The 22,835-nt window shown below is 38.3% G+C and overlaps 1 protein-coding gene across 2 annotated transcripts; it reads left to right on the top strand.

Annotated features, from left to right (window-relative positions):
• Positions 1 to 2,226: 2,226 nt before the first annotated feature.
• Positions 2,227 to 11,411, top strand: Morf4l2 (mortality factor 4 like 2). Of its 2 annotated transcripts, XM_021661592.2 has the most exons (4): positions 2,227 to 2,376; positions 3,644 to 3,733; positions 8,668 to 8,768; positions 9,850 to 11,411. In XM_021661592.2, the coding sequence occupies exon 4, from the start codon at positions 9,874 to 9,876 to the stop codon at positions 10,738 to 10,740; it is 867 nt and encodes a 288-aa protein (XP_021517267.1). In that variant the 5' UTR covers positions 2,227 to 2,376; positions 3,644 to 3,733; positions 8,668 to 8,768; positions 9,850 to 9,873; the 3' UTR covers positions 10,741 to 11,411. The 2 variants fall into 2 exon arrangements, with proteins under 2 accessions (XP_021517267.1, XP_060231525.1); XM_060375542.1 differs by lacking the exon at positions 8,668 to 8,768.
• The last annotated feature ends 11,424 nt before the right edge of the window (positions 11,412 to 22,835 follow it).

Consider the following 22,835-nt stretch of genomic DNA (forward strand, 5'->3'; position numbering starts at 1 on the left):
GTGCAGACCAGGATGGCCTCAAATTCACAGTGAACCCCCTGTCTCTACTTCCCCGAGTGTTGGGATTACAGGCCTGTGTAACCACACCCAGCTAGTACCTACATTCTTGCTCGCCACAAAAAACCATTACATAAAATTATGGTGCATACACACATATTGGATAAAAATTTTGAGAGGACAGGAAGATGATAATTTCCAATGCTGAGGTCTAAATTTACCTTTGAGTTACCTTTATAGACTGACTAGAGTCATCTGCAATTGCCACGTGGAGAAACTGAAGTACTGAAAAATAAAGTGGGTAAAAAAAAGCAAAAAAAAAAAAAAAAAGAATATTCTTTCATTCATTTATTTATGTAGAGACAGGGTCTCAACATAAAAATCTAAGCTGCCCTTCAATTTGGGGTCCTTCCACCTTCTGATTGCTGGTATTGCAGATGCACCACCCCATCTCACAAAGGACTTTAGCATCAGCATTTAAGCTTGTTTATCAATTCTGAGTAAAAAAAAAAAAAAATGCAAGGGAGAAAGAAAAGCTAGAACAGGTGACTTTTCTTTTCACGGAAAGAAATTAACAAAGAATATTTGTATATATAATTCCATGCCTAGTATTGTGACTTCACAGAACTTGATTTTATTGTGGAGAGGGGAATGGGAGATGAGGGAGGAAGGGTGGAATTGGGAGGGAATGAGGGGGCTACAGCTAGGACACAAAACGAATAAAATATAATTAATATAAAAATAAAAATGAAACAAAGAATTTAAGATATATATGAGACAGCCAGAGATAATTAACTCCATAAAATAAGAAGTAGAGCAAAATAAATAAATCTCACAATCCCTGGTAGTCTAACAGCAAATCCTTTGCTGGGATTTGATGACATCTAGTGGCTGATTCAAGAAGTACAATCCTCACCCAGTGAACTTTCTGGAAATTTGAGAAATGCGTATTTGCCTGATCACTGTGCTTGGAGAGTAGGAACAAAAGTAGGTGAGGCTTAGCATCCACAGGAAGGTGTCTCTATCATCGGGGAATTTAATTGCGTGTGTTCTCATTAGAATATTTTTTTTTCTGCCAGTAAAATCGGTGAGAAGCAAAGTTTGCAATAAACTTGGTGGAAGGCAAAGGGGAGAGGTCTAGGTGATGGGGAGGGGTATATACTGGAAGCTTGAGAGAAGTGTCCTTTTAAGTTACTAATATAGTTTTGAATATTAACCATGGAAAGAGTTTACTTTGGTGGACTAAAATGTAGGAATAACGAGCATCTTTAAGGTCTAAAATTAAACGAGACTGGGTAGAGTGGCGCATGCTTTAATCCCAGCCCTCGGGAGGACAAGAAGGGACAGGTGGTGGATCTCTATGAGTTCCAGGCCAGCCAAAACACAGCTAGATCAGGTCGAAAAAAAAAAAAAAGAAAGAAAGAAAAGAAAGGAAAAAAAAATAAAGAAAGAAAAAGAGGTAACAGAGCAAATAAATTAAATCAGCAGGCCTTTTCTAACAAAGCCCTGTTACTGGCACGTTGTTTTAATTTTCTTTTTCATTAAAGCATTTTGGGCCCCTCCGCCTCTCTCCCTCTTTTCTCTTTTCTCTTCCTCCTCTTTCTCTCTCTCTTTCTCTCTCTCTCTCTCTGTCTCTCTCTCTATCTCCCCCTCCCTCTCCGCTCCCCGTCCCTCTCCGCTCTCCCTCCCTCACTCTCCCCACCTCTGTCTTCCCGGTTCCAAGTTGCGCTACAGGCCTGAGGGCGTGGCCCTAAGTTTGACCTCGCTCTCTTCCCACTCGCGGGAACCTTAGCTCATTTCCGCCTATCCTATTTCCGCAAGCCACGTAGACACTTCCTTTCCCAGTAGTGCGAGGGCGGGGCAGGGGAACGGACCCACAAACCCCTGCAGGAGAAAAAGAGGGAGCGAGGGAAAGGTGGGGGTAAAAAAAAAAACCCACGGTCAGGGGAACTCTGGGTCGTGAAAATAGGCCACGTGAACACGCTGCCCTATAGACTTATGACCCAAAGGCTGTAGCGCTTTTGGAGGGCGGGCTAAGAACCTAAAAGAGCGATTGTCATTGGCGGGAGAGCACACTGAAGAAGGACGATAATTGGTTTGATTTCAGCCCTAACCATGAAAAAGCAGGTTGCTAGCGCCCGCCTTTACTGCGGCGTAGTGTCATTGTGACGTAGGAGCAGTGGTCCAATCATTTGGTTATGGAACATTCTAAAACTTAGAAAAGACGACTGTGATTGGCTGAAAGGCTAAGCCCTCCTCCAGGGTGACGTGTCTGCCTATGGATATCAGTTGCCAGAGAAACCTGGCTTTACTATGGCGGTTGGAGGAGCAGCAGTGATCACACGTCGGCTGCTGGAAAGAACTGGATTCTCCTTTCAGGTTTCGGGGTGGGGGTGGGGAGGAAGGGTCGATGATTTCCTCTTTTCTTCGTGTCTAGAGACAGGATTAGCTAGTGGCTTCCATTTCAGGCAAAGCTGGATTCATATTCTTGCTCGCCAACGCCCAACTCGGGCAAGGCTCCTTTCTGTGTCTCGGTTTCCATGTTTGTAAAATGGTGATTATAGTATCCATCTCAGAGACGTGGTCTCAGATGTGCGTGAAAGGCTTTCAATGTGAAGCCTGTCCCCGAAAGATATTAGCAATTGTTATTAAAGATATTTGTCTAGCACAAGGAAATTTTAAATTACACAAATTCGCGCGATATATTTTTTGGAAAACCATCCTTTTTCTTAGAAATTGTGATAATACGCATTTATTAAGCCTTAGCGATAAAATAATTTGCTAGCCGAGAACTGCTTCAGAATGGCTAGGGATTGGAATTTTTTCCACATTAAAGTTAAAAAAAAAAAAAAAGAGGAGGTAGGGGAACGAAAATGAGAACATGCGATGAGTAGGCCTTCTTTGAATCCTGATTTGAGCACACCGATTGTAAAATATTCTTTAAAACGCACTGGGAATTTTTAAATGCGGGATTAATATTCTTCAATAAAATTAGTGTCAGATTTTTATTTTAGACGCTAATGGTGGCAATGTGGTTATGTTTTCAGGTTGCTTTATTTTGTGGACATATATATAAATGCTTAGGGATTAAATAATGTCTGAAAATGGCTTCAAAATACATGGATGACTAGGATTTGCTTCAGAATATTTTCAGCGGTACAGAGAGGTGGGAGGGGTATGATTGGGACCCTAATTTAATAAATTTAAGCTTAAGGCTAGGCAGATGGGGTATCATATATTCCTCTTTTTCCTATTGTATATATTTGAAATTTTCCATAATTCTGAAGTCATTTTTCGGTAGCTTAAAAAAAAGTGTGGGGGGGGAGCAGTGGGTGGGGTTACAGATGAAACAAGATGGCTTTCAGTTGGTAATTGTTGGAGCTGGATGATGGATTCCCATCGGTTTGTAATGCTGTTCTTTCACAATTTCATATTTCGATTTATCCTTAATACAAATTAATTATTTTTTTCAAAAATTGATTAGTATACAATAAAGTACATTTGAAAATATAACTACAAAAAATAAAATTTGTACATTATCAGCTTGGATGTCCTTTGTGTAAGATAAAATTGTATTGACTGATGGGAAAGAATCACCATCTCATTTTTTTTATGTCGTTTTCCATCTCTTTGTTTGACCTTCTAGGTCATCATCAGAAAAGCTAACTTTGCTATACAGTAAGGATCAGGAGATCTGACCCTGGTTGCAGAACCATTCCTGTTTGCAGAATACAGGGTAAGTGCCTTTCTTCTGGCCTCAGTTCACAGACAAGATATATCATCACATAACCTTCCAAAAAATGTCTAGGAATATTTTAAAGATTAAAAGCATCCATCTGGGAAAGTACTCTAAATTCTGAAAAGGAAAGGCTTTTAACTAATGCACATTAAATAAACAATATAGCCATGTGCAATCTTATTCTCTTAATTAAAAAATAGTAAAAATTGGTGCTTTGTAATAGTTTCACAAATTTAAATATTGCACTATTTTTCTCAAGAGCAAGTAGACTTGATGGATTTGATTGCTGGCGCTGCCACTTTTCTGTGTAACCCTCAGCAAAAAACTTCCTTTGTTCCATAATGTCCTCATAAAAGTATTTTCTATAATAATACCTGTGGCTTTAATAGTCATGAAACATTTTATATACATACACATAAGCACAGTTTCATAAAAGAATGGATATAATTTTCTTGGAATTTTTTTTAATTAATATTGTTGGTTTTTCTCATTTTCCAGAACCAGCAATTAACTACTAGAACTGAATTCTAGAATTAAAGACTTCTGGTTTATCCAGTCGATCTAAAAGTTTTAAGGATGTTTACTTATGAGGGTATTTCTAAGAACTATCATTTTAGCTACCATAGCTAGCATGCTAAGCATTTTTAAGTAATTTTTCTCTTTTGTTCAGACTGAAAACAATCTGTTGAGCTGGGAATTAGCTCAGTTGGTAGAGTGCTTTTGTAGCATAAATGAAGCACCAGGTTTGATCCCATAGCACTATGAAACCAGGTGTGGTGCCACATGCCTGTACTCTTCAGCATATAGGGGATGGATGCAGGGGATTCAGAAACTCATCTATATAGTGGGTTTGAGACTAGCCTGGGTTACATGAGGTTTTTCAGACATGTTCTAAGATCCAAATGAGAAAGTTGATGTCTGCTTGATTTTAGCCACAGACTAAGAGATGGAAAGAAATGATGTCATTGATTGGGTTATTATATTTAACTATGTGTACAATTAACTAAAGGTTTATGCCAACAAATTGTTGGTGTTATATATGTGTTTGTAACACATACATACAAAATTGCATTTGGAGTCTGATTTCATGAAGCAATGCAAAGGAGGGGTGTGTCTCAGTCTCCTCACAGCTCCCTTTTTAAAGGAGTTCTACAGTTTCCCTAATATTTCTCCTTTGTGAAAGCTATGTTTCAGCAGAGGGCACTTCCCTGATAGAAGAGAGGCAGTTTAGAAAATGAGTGAGGGCTGAAAGTGTCTTAATGGGAACTGACAAAGCAAGGGCCAGAGAGAGCTGAAGTGGGGGAAAGCCTCAAAGAGGAAAAGGACTTTCTCTTGGGCCTCTGGGGCTAGGTAGTATGCCTGTAAAGCATACAGTGGTATAGTGGTAATGAAGTAAAAAAAAATTCAAGTATATGTAAGCCCCATGCGTGACCACATCACAGTCATGAATAATGTGTATGGCTGTTTTTTTTCTTGTACCCCTGTTCTCTCTATAGTCACTAGTTTTCCTCATTTCCTTCTAGATGACCTAATTAAAAACTTGTGTAAAATGTATACAGATATGCATAAGAGTGTTTTATGATTTTTCTTTGTACAAATTATGGTGTCAATATAGATAGTTTTACAACTAGCTATGTTTATTTCACATGTGTTTGAATGTCTTTGTCCACTCTGATCTCTGTCTAACTTCTTTTGTGGTATTTCTTTTACAGTGACATTCCTTTAGCTGAGATAATTATGAATATATCACATTTCATCAAACCACTATAAGGTTACCCCAGTATTTTGCTACTAATAGCATACCAGCCACCTTTTATATATATATCCATTGACAAGTATCATTCTAGAGCAACATTTATGTCTTTAAACCATAATAGAACCATTATGATAACGTTACATGAACAGCCAGAATTAGTACTGATAGGGCCCAAAAATGGGTGTGCTATCTCATGCCTGTAGTCCCAGTGGTTAGAAAGCAAAAGTAGAAGGATTGATACAAAGACCAGGCCAGACTGGGCTTGGGAAGAGAGCCCCTTAAAAGTCAGATAAACCCACTCTGTTTATAAAAGAGCATTTTACATTGAGAAAAGGATGGACTCATCAGTAAGAAACATTGAAAAAAGAGTGCTACAAATTTGGGGGAGATTCAATTCTGTAACATTTGTTTGGCATCCAAACCAAAACCAAAGATACAAAGAAAAATTCGGCCAGGTTTGTAATACTGAGATACGTAAGTGCACACAGTCCATAAGGCCCTACTAAGCACACTTAAAATCTCTTTTTTTTTCTGTTTTGTTTTTTGTGACAGGGTTTCTCTGTGTAGCCTTGGCTATCCTGGACTCACATTGTAGACCAGGCTGGCCTGGAACTCAGAGATCCTTCTGGTGCTTAAAACCTATAAACCATGGTGTTTTTTATGAATTGATGTGAAACAAGAAGTACTCTAATAGAAAAGGAAATAAAAATAGCCATGTAAGAAAAAGATGAAGATGGTTAGAAATAATACATATTCAAATGGACATACCCCACTACAAGTTAGATTGGCAAAAAGAGATGTTTGAGATGATTGAGGTACAGTTAGTTGAATTAGTAGAATGCTTGTCTTGTGTAGGAGGCCTTGAGTTAAGTTCCTTATACCAAATATTATCTATCTTTATCTAGTGTGGTTGAAGATGGAAGGATGAACTTGAAGTGTTTTGGCTAGGAATACAAATTAAAACATTCTGACGTGAATCAGGGTATATCACCAAAACTCTAATTAGGCAAATACCTTGAATAATTCCTCTTGGAATATATCCTTTAGCGATAACTGCCTGGTGCCCCTAATACTTCAATTCTGTAATAATGAAATATTTAGAACAATGTCCACAACTGTGGAGCCAAGAACTTTAAAAACCTGAACATCTGACACTATAAGCGAGCCCTTTAAGGGAAAGTATTTGTCAACAATAATTTGAAGAGATCCTATAAAATGATAAAATCACCAAGAACCAACTCAAAAGACAGAATGGGGAGTTGATTTCTGTTAGCACAAGTGCAAATTGGACAACTAAAACCCCTTTTTTAACATCACATTAAAAATATATTTAAAGCTGTTGAGGGTTGAGAACATAACTCAGTGCTATGCAAACAAAGCAGAAATAAAAATGAAGATTTTCAGGTGCTTAACGGTGTGGTGTGATTGTTTATTCACTTTTAGGGTTCTAAAATTGGAGTTTATGAGGGAACAGCAATTTAGCACTATGGTAAAGAGCCTTAAATATGTAATACCTTGACCCACTGAATAAATTAGCTTGGAGTGAAAAAAAAAAAAACTGTCTAGTCATAGCCCCAAAAATGCATATTATAAGCTTAATATGGGAACATGATTTTTTTAAGTTGAAATCTGGTGTTTGATAATATATGCTTACCTCTACTTAAAAATGTAAGTAGTGTCTCTGATCTGGACTCCATTGCCTGCTTTGGATCACTTTCCCCTAGTTGGGCTGCCTTGTCTGGCCTCAGTGGAAGAGAATGCCCTTAGTCTTCATGAAACTTGATGTTTAGAAGGGAGGTCCCCCTTTCCTGAGGACAAGGGCATGGGGGAGAGGGAAAGAGGATTGGAGGGTGGGACTGGGAAAAGAGGAGGGAGGGACTGTGACAGGAATGTAAAGTGAATTAAAAAAAAAATTAATGAGAAAAAAATGTAAGTAGTGACAAGCACAAAAACATGTTACTCTTCTATGGCTTATTCTTGAGCTAGCTTTTAGAGATTGAGTGGGAAAATGGTGTATTGGTCTGAGGTATAACACAAGCCCTGTGGTGAGACTTAATAAGGGAAAGGAAGGCTAGAGCAAAGAGAAGGTATGCTAGCTGAACAACATTTAGTGGGGGGCGGGGGGCACACAAAGTTGGAAGAGTCAAAATTTAAGGACTGTACTATATACTCTTATAATGGAGTGTCAAACTTCTGGGAAAGGTGGGTATAGAGAAAGCATAGTTAAGTAGTAAAGCTGTCCTTAAGTGTGTATTACATCTAAACTGGGTGTATAAGCATTAATCCCAGTACCACGTAAGTAGAGTCAGGCATGATCCTTTCCTTTATTTACTCTGGCCATACAGATTTGGCCTGAACATTGTGTGGTTTTTGCTATAGAAGTGCAAAGACATTGCATTTAGCACAGGAATGTGTATGAGTAGTAGAATTCTTTATAACATGTTAATCTCTTAAGAAAAATGGGTTTAAGTTGTCCAGATAGCTCTTGTGTTAACAGAAATTCACTTCCCATTCATATATATTTTTTTCTGTTGAGTTGGTTCTTGGTAAATTAAACCTGGGCTGTCATCCTTTATTCAGATGTTGCCCTGAATAGGTAACAGGCTCATGTTTTGCATGTTTACACACCCACTTAAAACAAATGGGATCGCATTGCTGAAAAGAATTGTGCTTAATTCTTCCTTTCTGTCCATTTTAGGCTTCCTGTCTGTGCTACTTAGCTATTTGCCTAATGACATTGAACTGTTTTCAGTGTCAGTATATGGGCCTCTGCTTAATTCATTTGAGTATTCTGTAATGTGCAGATATAATCTATATTAGCCTTTCCCTATGGAAGATGCGTAAATTTCTACACTTCCTCATTGCAAATACCACTTCTGTGAACATCTTTGTATCCTCATTTACATGTAGAAGTGTTTGTGTGAGGTATCTTGCTAACGATTCAGCCATAACATGACATTCTTATAGCAGCCTACAGCAGCTAGAAATAGTTCATTATGTCAAATGAGGAGGACTGAGAGTATACGTTAGTCTTGTCTGAATTCTTCCAATTCTATGTGACAAACCAACAACCCTTAATATTGTCCTTCATACGTCTAAGGCACATTTATAATCTTTTTCTTACATGTTTTCACAAAAGTTCATCTTCATTGCAGATACCTACTTTCCTTTCTAGGTTGTATTCCCACTTCATCTTTCCAGACCATCCTAGGAGATCTGTAAGCCTCCACCTTGGAAATTGCTAGGAATCCTTGGAAGGGAAAGAAAGAAGAGTGTGTAAGTCAAGGGGATTCATTATTGAGTCATGCAGGAGACTGATTTTTAAGTGCATTTTCACTGAACATTGTTTCTTTTGCAACTCAACCTCTTTAGCTTCCAAAATCCCATTTTTCTTACTCTGCGATGGGGGTCTCACCATTTTACTTGTGGTCTCTTTCTTGCTAATTCCTCAAATAACTTCCTGGGATTATCCAGAATTCTGTATGTGAAATTCTGCCTATGTACTCAATAAAAAGGTTCACTGGCTCATAGTACTTGCTACCAGCTATATAATAATTACTTAAATCTCCATTTCTTTGCTCTGACCTCTTACCTGAGTTTGAATGTTCTCTGTTTGAGTGTATCCGCAAGATACAAAACATTCAAAACTAAACATCTTTCTCCTCTAAGCAGTTTACTTGTTTATATAACATCTCATTTGAGGATAATACAAATAAGGTCATGCATCCTCAAAGCCTGAAAGTTGTCACTGACTCCTACCCCAGTTTCTCATCTCTTCCAACAAGCAGTCGCTGAAAGAGGTGTTTTATGCATGTAACTATCATTGGACTAATCTTGTTTTCTGTTGATGTCAAACTAACCCTTAGAAATTTGTGCTTTATTAATTAACTACCCAGGCTTAGTGGTACAGGGTCTACTTTGACTCTAACCTTCAGTTATTATATTGTATTCCTCTATGTGAGTTGCTCAGTTTTCCTTTGTTGCCATTAAGCTGGTTAAGGTTAATCTAGACTTGTATACACAAATCTTCATTTTACCTCCAACCTCTTATTCCTTTCAAACTCTTACTCGTGTTACCCAGTCTTGAGTTTCAGCTGCACTTCCTTCTATGGTTTTGTCACAATCTCTTTCTCTTAAGTTAAATCAAGAAACTAATTTGTGGGCGTGTCTGATGAGTTATTGGGTGATACAATAGTGTGGGTAGAAGTAAGGATTTGATGTAGGAGAAGATAGAAATGCACTTATCCTGACAAAAGGACCTGAAATCTATATTCCAACAGACTTTAGCATGTGTATTGATGATGGGTCTTAAAATCACCACAGTAAACAACCAAATAAAATACTTTGTATATTACAGAGGTTGGACTAAAAACAGGGTTGAATGAGTTCCAGAAAGCAGGCTTCTCAAACTCGTGGACAACAATCTGCTGAAGAAGACAACTTTAAGAAACCAATTCGAAGCAACATGCAGAGAAGTAAGATGAGGGGAGCTGCCTCAGGAAAGAAGTCAGCTGGTTCACAGCCAAAGAATCTTGAACCAGCCCTTCCAGGAAGATGGGGGGGTCGCTCTGCTGAGAACCCCCCTTCTGGTTCTGTGCGGAAGACAAGGAAGAACAAGCAGAAGACTCCTGGCAACGGAGATGGTGGCAGTACCAGCGAAATGCCCCAGCCCCCACGGAAGAAAAGGGCACGGGCTGATCCCACTGTGGAGAGTGAGGAGGCTTTTAAGAATAGAATGGAAGTGAAAGTGAAGATTCCTGAAGAATTAAAACCATGGCTAGTGGAGGACTGGGACTTGGTTACTAGGCAGAAGCAGTTGTTCCAACTCCCTGCTAAAAAGAATGTAGATGCCATTCTTGAGGAGTATGCCAATTGTAAGAAGTCACAGGGAAGTGTTGATAATAAGGAGTATGCAGTTAATGAAGTTGTGGGGGGGATAAAAGAGTACTTCAATGTGATGCTGGGCACTCAGCTGCTCTACAAGTTTGAAAGGCCCCAGTATGCTGAGATCCTGCTGGCTCACCCTGATGCGCCAATGTCGCAGATCTATGGGGCACCACACCTACTGAGATTATTTGTGAGAATTGGGGCAATGTTGGCCTATACGCCCCTTGATGAGAAAAGCCTTGCATTACTGCTGGGCTATTTGCATGATTTCCTTAAGTATCTGGCAAAGAATTCTGCCTCGCTGTTTACTGCCAGTGATTACAAAGTGGCTTCTGCTGAGTATCACCGCAAAGCCCTGTGAAGGTCTACTGACCACTTGCTATTGTCTGGTATCTGTAAACACTTCTGTTTAGTCCTTTCATTGTATAATTGATGTTCTTTAAAACTGTCAGTGTAAAACAGGGCCTATGTTAAGTTTGTTTCCTGTTCTGTTGTAAGCAGAAATAAAAGGAGTGCCTCCTGACTCCTTTCCTCATTTTAAAGTTGCTACCAGTGTATGCAGTAATTAGACAAAGAAGAAATTCAGTAGAACATTTTATTGCCTAGTTGACAACATTGCTTGAATACTGGTGGTTCTATCCCTTTGACACTACACAGTTTTCTAATATGTGTTAATGCTACAAGATGAGATGCCCTGGTTCCTAGTGCCAAAGGTTCAACTTAAATGTATATACCTGAAAACCCATGCATTTGTGCTTTTTTTTTTTTGTTTTTTTTTTTTTTTATGGTGCTTGACGTAAACAGCCCATCCTCTGCAAATCCATCTTTGTTGTTCCTTAGGCATTCATTCTATCTTTGCTCAAATTGTTGAAGGATGGTGGTTTGTTTCCTGGTTTTTGTATTTGAGTCTAATGCACGTTCTAACATAGAGGCAATGCATTATTGTGTAGCCACAGTTTTCTGAAAAGTTGATATTTTAGGAATTGTATTTCAGATCTTAAATAAAACTTGTTTCTAAATTTCAAAGCAAAAGATGTTGTGATGTGCCTTTTATGGTACTGAGACAGGCAAATGCAGGGTTATGAGCTCTCAAAGGAAAAATTCCTTTCCTGGGCTGGAGAATTGGCTGTTCTGCTTTCGGAGGATCTGCCTGAGTTTCTTTTCCTGTAGCTCAAGCTCCAAGGGATCTGGTGCCTTCTGGCCATCTCAGGTAGTTGCATGGACATGTCCCCACACATGCACATAATTGTAAGTGAAGATCCCCTTTTCATTGTGACTTCTCTGGGTAGATTGCTTACTAGTGTCAATTTTAGGAGCCAGTTTTTTCCTGATACCTGTGATTTGGGCATGTATATACCAGGATAAGTATTCTTAACTTCCCCTTATTTTTATTCTTTTGAGAACTATGTCCAGGTCTAGGCTCAAAGTTTTAATCTTTCTTACCATAAGAAGCATACCCTATGTAATATTTCTTACAGAAACATTTAACTTTTAATCTTAACCTGGAAAATTGCCCCACCCTCCTGAGGGTGGGGATGCTTTTATGCTTCAGTGAGAAAAGTATTCTGTGGTTTTTGTTTTCGTTTAGGAAAATGTGATTAATGGCAAATAGTGAGAGTCAAATCTTATAGGATCAGAGTCCTTGAGTGTTTTCTGAAGTTATTAGCAAAGTGATGGGATATATTGTTCAGTTTGTACAGGTATAACAAATGCTACAGCTGGTGAATGAATTTCTTAGTTTTGCAGCATAAATGTTCATGGTGCTGAAAGAGTTGGCCTTTCTGAAGCCATGACCGTCTCCTTTTGTCTTCATTTATTTTCAAGTTTTTTACAAGGACCCAGTCATTGGATTAGGGCTTGCTATGGTGACCTTACTTAGACTTAATTATTTCTATAAAGACCCTATTATCTAATACAACTGCATCATGAGTTGGGAAGGCCACATGAAGGGAGAATGGTTTATAATTCAGCTCATCACATGGGGTTTAGTACCCCTGGGCAAAAGGGGTAAAGGGCAATGGGGCAAAGGTGTGTGAAAAAAGGACCATCTGACAGCATTGTAGTGCATATATGAATCCTAAAAAAAAATGCAAAGGAAAAATGGCTAACCTCAGTTTTTCACTTCTATATCATGGCAATATAGTCTCTTTTTGCCAAGAAAAGTCAGAAGGAAGATGTCTATATTGTGAAGCATGGGGAACACAGAGCAAGGAGAGAGCTGGATGGAGGTGAGGTGCAACGCAAAGATGTTTAACATACATGAAATAACCATAGTTACTATTTTTTATATACCCATAGAATTACGAGCACACATTTTAATAAAGGTGAGTCAGAATATGTAATTTAAGTGATTTGGTCTCAGATTAATATGAAAAAGACTTGGGGTTACATTTGTCTATTTTTAAAAGATTCTGGGGACCATAATATAATTACATCATTTCCCATTTTTCTTTCTTCAAACCCTCCCACATACCCCTCGCTTAGTTTCAAATTCATGATCTTTTTCATTGTTTGAAAATGAATGAATAGAAGTAAATTGTCCTATGGGAATCCAATGGAAAAAATCCTGGAAAAAAAAAAAAGTAAGGAGGGTCCTAGAAATACAGCTCAGCAGTTAAGAGCACTTGCTCTTGCAGAGGACCTGGGTTTGATCACAGGTACCCATACAGTGGCTCACACCATTCACAATTTCAGTTCTGAAGACCACACCTACATGAATGCAAAACATAAATCTTTTTAAAGTAAGGAGTTGCTGCATAGCAAAGTTGAGTATAAAATGGCACTCACTAAAATGGGATTTGAGCCAACAAAATAGAATAATGTAAATGTTTGAATTAATTCATTTTAATCAATGAAAGAATAATAGTCAAAATTTTGAGAAAATATTTCTATCAGTGATTTTGGATTATTTTGCATTACATTTTACTACAAAGTACATTCTAAATGGACTAATGGTTGATTCATTGATGAAACCAAAGCATGCTTTTCCCTAAAACAGGTTTTAATATGCTTAACTCAGGTCTGCCCTTTCTGAATATTAGATTATGGGCAAAATGCCCATCAAAAAATGAGTAGATTTAAGTAAATAAATCTTTAAATATTGTCATGATGAAACAACATGGAGGCAATTGTGAGACATGTGAATTGTGAGACATAAATAACCTGTTCATATATCTATACCATGGTCATATGTCCATAGCATATCCATAATATAAATAGTTAATATTTATGTTTTTTTTTTTTACAAGTAATAATGGACAAGGAAAGTAAAGCTAAAGCTAAAGGCTTAATATGGAACTCACAGGGATCTGCCTGTCTCTGCCTCCCTGAGTGCTTGGATTAAAGGTGTGTGCCACCACACCCTGCTCAGAAAGAGTAAATTTTAAAATGTTTTAAATAGAAAGCAGTCTGAGCAAGCCGTGAGTAGCAAGCCAGTAAGCAGTACCCTCCATGGTTCTATGCATCAGCCCCTGCCTCCAGATTACTGCCCTGCTTAAAGTTCCTATCCTGACTTCCTTTAAATGATGTTTCATCACAGCAGTAGTAATCCTAACTAGGACAGCCTTAAAATCACAGAAGTATGCCTGTCTCTGCCTCTTAAGTTTTGGGACTAAAGGAATTCCTCACCATATGCAGCCTTAGATATAAATTCTTAAAATTATTTCCTACCATCACTGTCACCCCTTTTGTAATGGGTACTAAGTTACTTGTCTGAACATGCTTTTAGGTCATCAGTTATATTTGTCAGACAATAGTAGAACCTAGTTGCAGTATGACCATTGTGCAATGACTAGATACACTCTGTATTAATTAGTCTCCCCAAAATTCCGGTTGTGTTTGGTTAAGGGACTGTCTTAGCTAGAGTTTCCATTGCTGTGAAGAGACTATGACCACAACTCTTACAAAGGAAAACATTTAACCGGGGCTGGCTTACAATTTCAGAGATTTAGTCCATTATTCTCATGACTGGAAGCATGATGGCATGCAGGCAGACATGGTGCTGAAGAAGGAGCTGACAGTTCTACATCTGGATCTGCAGGCAGCAAGGAGAAGACTATATCTCACTGAGCATAGCTTGACATTGGAGACCTCAACGCCTGCCTCCACAGTGACCCATATATCTTTTGGTAAGGGAGAAAGGAGAACCCTCATGCTGGGCCAAAAATATGCCTTAGACAAAGTAAACAATATTGTTTTGTCGGTTGTTTGTTTGTTTTGAGACAGTTTCTTTTTGTAGCCCTAGCTGTCCTGGAACTCACTTTATAGATCAGGCTAGCCTCAAACTCAGAGATCTGCCTGCTTCTGCCTCCTGACTGCTGGGATTTAAAGTGTTATTTTACATACATTATTTCTTTGTTACTAGATACTTCAGTCTTATTATTTTGGATACGTTGTATATTTTTCTAAGTTTTAATGAACATTCAGTAAACACCTAAGGTACCTTAATAGGTCCGAAAGTGAACCAGCCTGTTAATTAAAAATTGGACATTTATAATATCTAAATATTATATCTAATAATCCTCCAACAAGGCCACACCTCCTAATAGTACCCCTCCCTATGTACCAAGCATTCAAATACATGACTCTGTGGGGACATACTTATTCAAACCACCACAGGAACCAGAGGAAGAGTAGCAGAGAAGCCTGCATAAACAATAAAGAGGTTTGTTGATAATTTTATGCACCTTATTGATTACCTAATTGCCATCACTCTTTAACCCTGGTTCATAGAACATATAAATTGCTCAATGAATGAAGTATAGTATTTGTAAATCATAGTAAGTGCCTCATTTAGTTAGGTGAATTTTTTGGCTCAGGTGGCTTAAAATGATTCAAATTATGAATTGATATCACTTCTTGGACTTTCTGCTAGGATCAAGTGCAAATTCTAAATTGATAGAAGGATGACTATATGGGCAGGTTTGGAGACCCTTTGTCTTCACATCCTCTTTGGGATCTAGAGTTACAACAACCAGATGAGTTCTTAAGAAGGACTTTAATCCAGTTCAGGAAACATTATATAAATGATACTCAAAATACATCCCAAAAGATGTACAGGATTTTATAATGGAAGTTTTGGTTTCTTTGTGAACTCAGTTATGTTATGTAAATATGTTTTTGTTTTAATCTCAAATATGGGATTTTAGTTGGGCTATAGTTTGTCCACAGCTGTTAATTGTTTGGTTGTGGGGATGTGGATTTTGCCAGCTGGCCTACTTAATGCCTTGTGAGGCAGAGAGGGGTGTGGTCTAAGACTGAGGATATAAATTTGATCGCTGAGAAAGAGAAGGGGTGGTATGCAGTAGTGGCCTGTGGCAAGGAGCAGTGAGAAGAGACCAGAGTCAGATGGGGTGGAGAGAAACAGCTTGGGGTGCAGTGGCTTGGAAGAGACTGTTGGCTGTGTTTACTGTTGACAAGAGATTGGTATATTCCCCAAACACCCATGGACCCTAAACAGCCAGGAGAAGTAAAGGAGTCTGTGCCCCTCTCCCCACTGACCTCTCTCCTACCTAGGGTTGGGAAGTTGGTGGAAAGGAGATATTTGGTGTGAATACCCCAAATAAAGTAGAGTTTTAAAAACTAGTGCTACAGGATTTGTTTGGATGAGATGCCTACCAGGAGTGGGGTTTATCTCACATGCTTAAGCATGTAAGATATATTACATTTTAAAATTGCTTTTAGGGACTAGAGGGATGGCTCAGCAGTATGAGTTCATACAGCTCTTGCAAAAGACCTGAGTTCGGTTCCCACACCCATGACAGAAGACTTAAAACCATCTGTAATTCTAGTTCCAGGGAGTCTTGACACCCTCATCTTGTCTCCATAGCCACCTGTACTCATATGTTCATACTCAAATACAGACACACATGCATATACATAATTAAAAATAAAATAAATCAGCCAGATGTGGTGGTGCATGTTTTTAATCCCAGCACTCAAGAGGCAGAGGCAGGAGGATCTCTGTAAATTTGAGGCCAACCTGGTTCATATAGAAAATACCAGGCTAGCCAGGTCTAAATAATGAGACCCTGTCTAAAAATAAATAAACAAAGCTTTAAGTGCCACGTGGCATGGCCCCCTACCTCATCCCCTCCTAATGGATGTTAATATTTCAATGCCAGACAATATAGTTTAACTTACAGGTACTTTCTTGTGATTTTAGATACTTTGTTTCTTCTTTTTTCAAGTTCCAATGAATAGTCAGGAAAGACCTCAGTTACTTTATTAGGCCCTAAATTGAACCAACGTGTTCATTAAAAAAAATTAGTTATAATTTCTAAATTCTTACCTGAACCCCAATTTAGCAAGTTTCACTATATTGAAATTACATAGATAATATGGTTTTATCTAGCCAGATGGCTTCTAAAGTCAAAGGAAGTTGTAAAAATTGATTTACTCCCATGACATTCAGCTCTTAGTAAACATGATAGGCCCAAAATAAAAGCTTTTGTTATACATTATTGTCACTAACAATGATGTCATTAATCATTAACTCAACAGAAACACAAACAATCCTGTGTTCTGGTTTTCTATTCAGGAGAATATATGTAGATTGGGAAAGATTAATATAAAATTGTTCAAATGATCCTTAAAGTACAATTACCAAAAAACAAACAAACAAACAAACAAAAAACAAGAAGATTGCCATTAAATGTAAGGCTTATTCTGGGGGAGTGGTGGTGCACACTTTAATCACAGTACTCAAGAGGCAAAAGCAGGCAGATCTCTGTGAGTTCAAGGCCAGCCTGGTCTGTCTATAGAGTGAGAAGCTAGGGTTACACAGTGAGACCCTCCCTCAAAAACATATCAAACAAAGACAAAACAATATGCTTTACTTTGTCAAAGGTATATTTTTGGCACAGAATAAGTGTTCAGAAATGATTTTCTCTTCTTTTTTCCTCACCAAATGGTAAAGTGTGAAGGCTGTATCCCCAAGAGATATAGTTCTCAACTTGAGGTCTCCAGACTAAGGATCTGTAAAGATCCATGAAGAATTGAAGAAATCCAGGTGTAATGGTTCATGCATATAAGGCCAGCACTAAGAAGCCTTCAGGCTCATGCCTGGCCTACATAAAAAGATTCTGTCTCAAAATATTGGAGAGATTCTTATCTTTTTTAATTTTTGTCATTAAAATTAATTTTTAAGGTAAGATTTAGTTGAAAATTTCCTAGAATCAATATATATAATTCTTTTCTCATACAGTACTTTCTGACTGCAGTTTCCCTTCCCTCCTCTCACTGACACACCAATACCCCCACTCGTTCCTCCAGATCCACTCTTCCTCTGCTTTCCAACAGAAAAGGGACATATCAACCCAGAGGTATCAACTCATCATGGCATATAAATCAAGTTATAATAAGACTAGGTACCTCCCTTTATATTAAGAATGAGGAAAGGGTCCCATAAGCAAGCAAAAGATTCAAAAACAGCCCCCGCTCCTAGTGTTAGGAGTCCCACAATAGGTTATACCAGATGATATATTTTTAAATATATAATTAACTGAACTTATAATTTGATTTCTTATGGAAGTATCTAATTTCATATCATATATAACATGTAATAATATATATTCCAAAATATAATGTAACTTAAACATCTATATTAGAAAGAATATAGAGTTGAGAGATAGTCTAGGTTGTGCCAAAATTAAAATGTAGGTAAATAAACAATTTGGAAAATATGCAAGAAAACTCCTTTTTTTTTTTTTACATTTCATGAATGGATGGCCCTGGCTCTCGCTCACCTTGGCCCACTGTCAGTTTTGACAGTGTATCCTTTCCTAATATTTTAAATAAAGTTATCTTCCTAAATTTGAAATAAAAGGGGAGGGGGAGAGTGGGGTTTCTACAAAGAGACATCCTGACTTGAAAAACTATAAAAAGAAAGAAAAAAAAAACTTTCAAATTTTCAAAGAAAATTCTATTGGTGCAGTAGGCAAGAAAAGGAGGGAATGGACAGATGCAAAGAAAATATATGGCCAAAAAACAAGCAAACAAACAAAAAGAACCCCAAAGGTGGAAATGAACCTATAATATGTCAATAATCCATATGAATTTAAATCCTCAAATTAAAAGAAATCCCTGGCCTGGGATATTTTACCAGACATGGAGTTCAGGGTTGTTTTTAATGTATAACTAGAAGCATCCAGAAGAGTTCAAAATAAAATGATGGAAAGATGATGGAAGTGATACGATGCTTGCCTACCATGTTCAAGGCCCTCAATTCAATTCCTAGAACCATAAAAAAGTAAGATGGAAAAACATAGCAGGCAAACAGTAAACAACAGAAAGTTGAAACAGCAAAGTCATAGTTAAATCACTAATAGTATTCATCTATAGGAGCATGGCATGTGGTAGACACTATACAAAACAAATATAGGCAATATATTGACCAAAAATACTGGGGAGAAGATATCATCAAAGTGCAGCTTTAAATTTGTCTAATGTAATACATTTAAATTTTTTTTTCCTCAGGCTCATGACTTTTCTGTCTTCCAAATAGCTGTACAATTACTTTTATTTACAAGTTGAGTCTTATGTGATTTGAATGCCCACTACCAAATAATAAAGGGCCTTTCAAACTTGATTTAGGATTAAGCCCCTCTGCTCAGCTTGCACCAACTTTAGATGACCCTCCACTGGAAAGAGATGTGCCAAGTTTCTTTGCTTGGCCCATCCTCCTTCTCTAAGTGACTGATTTTGACTTAGGGCCTGTCCACCATTGTAGTGAAGAGGAAGTAAGCAGGATAGGGGGTGTAATTTCTTGCCTTATAGCATAGCAAAACTGTTTTGTTTTGTTTCGTTTACAGTTATTGGTTCTAGCTGCTACTTAAAGCAAACACTCATTACAGGCTAGACTGAAATTTTATACCAACTGTGAAATGTTGTAAATATGTGTTTTCCCATTGTCTTAGGTGACCTCTGTGAAATGGTCATTCACCTGCCCAAAGGGGTCATGACCCACAGATTGAGAATCACTGCTTCTCTTAATATGCTATGACAAGAAGAAAAGAAGCTTAGATAGGATCTTCCATGCCATTTCTGTATTCCAGAATAAATTATATGGTGGATTTTGTATAGGCAAAGAAACAATATTATAATATTTTTCATTTGGGAGTTAAAAATAGAAGACAGTAATAATCATATTTGTTTAATGTGTTTTTCTCAAGCTTAATTTAAATTCTATGTTTAAAAGCACACTGAAGCATATAAACTTTGAGCTCTATAGATTTAGAATGAGATACCCAGCTCCACACTCATCAGAAACTTTAAGACCTAGTGAGATCTTTTCTCCCTCTCTGACTTCATCTATTGAAGATGGAAAATCGTGTGCATATGGCACACTATATGTTGACATTTAGTGATCTATGTAAATGTTACAACCATTGTCTTTAGTTGATCTAAAGTTCCAATCATCGTTTCTAATGGGCTTTTGGGGCATTTCTCGTCCCCTGTAAAACAACTCCCAAAGAAGAAAGGGCAACGAGGAGAAGGGCAACGTGTTCGAATGATCAGTGATTACATCCTCCAGATAGATCAGTGTGGAACACCCTGCTGTCAGCCCTGATGCCTCCTGAAGGCTGGAGCACAAAAGGGTAGAACTGCCACACAGAGGACTGCAACATTGGAATGTGCTCCCTGTAAGAGTGCCACCTTTGAATGCTAAGGGGCTGGACTTACCCTTTCTTATTATAAACCTGGCACATGTGCCCAGAAACCTAACCTCATTCTAGAAGGAATTCCAGCCCCACCAGCACACAAGAAGGCTGCAATATAGCCTTAAAGACAGACCTGGAGACATGAGCAGCTCCGAACATGGCATGAGAATGAGGGAAAGAGGAGGGGGAACACATGAGTAAAAGGCATATTTTACTTATTTTATAGACGCATAATTTTCAGCTTTTTTTTGTTTTGCCTTAATGTATTAGAAAAAATGTTTTTCCTTGAATTTGTATGGATTATGTTCTCACTTTATAGTTTACCTCTCCTACACAAAAAGCTGAATTTTGTGGATTCCCTACCCTCTAGACACTGGTGTTAAGTGAAATTTTAGTTTTAGCTTAAAATGCTGTGAGTAGTAGTAGTAACAGGCTCTCTTTAGACTATTATGTAGTAAGAAAGAGATTTTCATGATGGTCTCCCCTGTCACAGTGGTCAATAATAATCCAGGTTGTGAGCCTCTATTATTCATGTCCCTAATAAATGGTGGGGAGGGGAGCAGAGCTCTTTTGCCCCTGACCCTTACTAACACATCTTGGGCTTGTGAGGGAAGCTAGAAATAATCCTTTGCTCTAAGCCACTGTGTGTGTGTATTCTAAGAGCAACAAGGTCGAGGGGCAAAATTGTAGGGAATGCAGCCTAGGACAAAATCAGCTTCCTCACCCCCACCAGAAAGCTACAGGCACCAGCCATTCTCATACTCACCTACAGGATTCAGTGTGCTTACCTCTTTCCCCATTTGTGCTCAATATGCCCACATCCTCTGCAAAAGGAAGTTGGCACCCACGCAGGATTCAGGTTACTTCCCCCAACAATCCTCTTTGTGCCCACCATTTTCTAAATCAAAATGGACAAAGGGGTTAGCTGTGGTATTGGAACTGCACCACATGACCAGCTGCAGCATCAATTTCCCCCACCTTTTCCATTCCAGAATTTTGCAAGTGGTTCCTATTCTCACCCTGATTTGTAGGGAGCCTGAACATTTTTTCTTTTCCTGGGCCAGAAGCCATCTTGCTTTCATTGCCCAAACCTGAGTGCAGTCATTTTTCCCAGATACCTGCCACATGTCATTATTTTATTTTATTTTTATTACACGTGTATTTTGAAACTCAACAACACAGGCCAGGACCTGCTATGGTCTTTATCCTAGCACCAGCTCATTAAAACCACTTCAGGTCCAAAGCAGGCACTGTCATTTTCAGTCTACTTGACATGCTCTTTTGCCACCATGGCAACAGGGAGACAACACTCAGGTGAAAAAGAAGGCTGGGACTACCTGGTAAGTTAAATGCATGTCAGTGCTTTCTTTGTTCAGTGAAGTCTGTGTTATCAGTAAGCTTAAGTTCTCAATGAACCCAACAGCACTTCATCAGGAGCCTAGTTTCCCCTCCCTGTCTCCCACTTGTTAATCCTTTCTGTTTCTGCTGGAGACACTAAACGTATATTATCGTCCTAAAATTTCTATTCTCTTTCTTCTCAGATTATCGAAGAGGATCAGCATTTGGGATAGACAATGGTTCCTTTTATCTTTCTTATTTCCTAAGACTCTCTACTTCCACACCCCCGAGATCCTAAGGTCTACTGCTTCTCATGCAGTCCCATACAGACACTGAAAAGACAGGGCCCAGGAAATGAGTCTTATGTGAAAGAGAGCGACAGATTTCTACTTCTTTTTACTGTTTGTCAATTCTGTTCCTTTTCACTACTGTAATTCTTTTTACTGTTATTATCAGTCTACATCCTGTTTGTTACTAGAAAATAGAAAAGATCTGTTTTCATTTGAGAAGCAAGAGGTGGATAAAGAGTTCATGTGTGTAAGCAAATAACTCAGCCACCTGTTTTTGCTGCTCAGTGATAATACAAATATAGATCCTCTTAAGCCACCGCTATTTTGGAAGTTTGAAATGTTCAGAGCAGCTGGAGTTCCCCTGAGGGGCCCCTGTGTATGTGAGAAGTTTTTCCATGAAGTCAGCTCTTATGGCCACATGATGCCACAGTACAGAGGCAACTTGGGTTTTCAGATTTTAAAAGCTTGTTACTGTTGATGAAAGGATCAGCTCTAAACCCAAAAGACCTCAAGAGATAGTTTATTCTAGAGCTAAATATGAGTGGCCATGTCCCAGGTTTCACCAAGATACCATGTTTCAACATGACAGAATTCCATGACATCTTATAATAATAGACCAAAGAAACCTTAAATCAAGAGGCTTTTCAAATACTTTGGTGGGCATATTGCATAGGCAAGTTCCAAAAAAACAACAATAACAAAAAAAAAAAAAACAAATCTCAGCTATAGGCCTCAGATTCTATCCTTTATCCTTTTGCAGTCTTAGCTTTTCACTTGATAGAAACTAGGGGTCTGTTTGTACATTCCAAAGGCTTTATGTAATGACTACAAAAATGTTAGCTCATATACAACAGAGGGCAATAAATTGCTATTCAAGGGGCTAAAGATAACCCAAGAAAATTTGGCTCAGGACTTGCAGCATTTCAACCTCTCCAGATGACTGATATGCTAATCAGTCGGTCACCTTGTTCTAGTCTGCTTTTCTGATGTTATGATAAAACATCTTGAACAAAAGCAACTTGTGGAGGAAGAGGTTTATTTGACCTAGACATCTCAATTACAATCCATCAGCAAGTGAAGCCAAAGCAGGAGCCCAAGGCAGGAAACGGAGGCAGGAATGTGGAGCAGAAATCATGATGGAGTGCTGTTTAGTGGCTTGCTTCTTGTGT

Source organism: Meriones unguiculatus, chromosome X, assembly GCF_030254825.1.
Source record: "Meriones unguiculatus strain TT.TT164.6M chromosome X, Bangor_MerUng_6.1, whole genome shotgun sequence".
NCBI classification, from domain to species: Eukaryota; Metazoa; Chordata; class Mammalia; order Rodentia; family Muridae; genus Meriones; species Meriones unguiculatus.

What these genes read in the sequence shown, in the direction of transcription:
- Morf4l2 (XM_021661592.2), top strand. Translation starts at nt 9,874, where the DNA reads ATGAGTTCCAGAAAGCAGGCTTCTCAAACTCGTGGACAACAATCTGCT.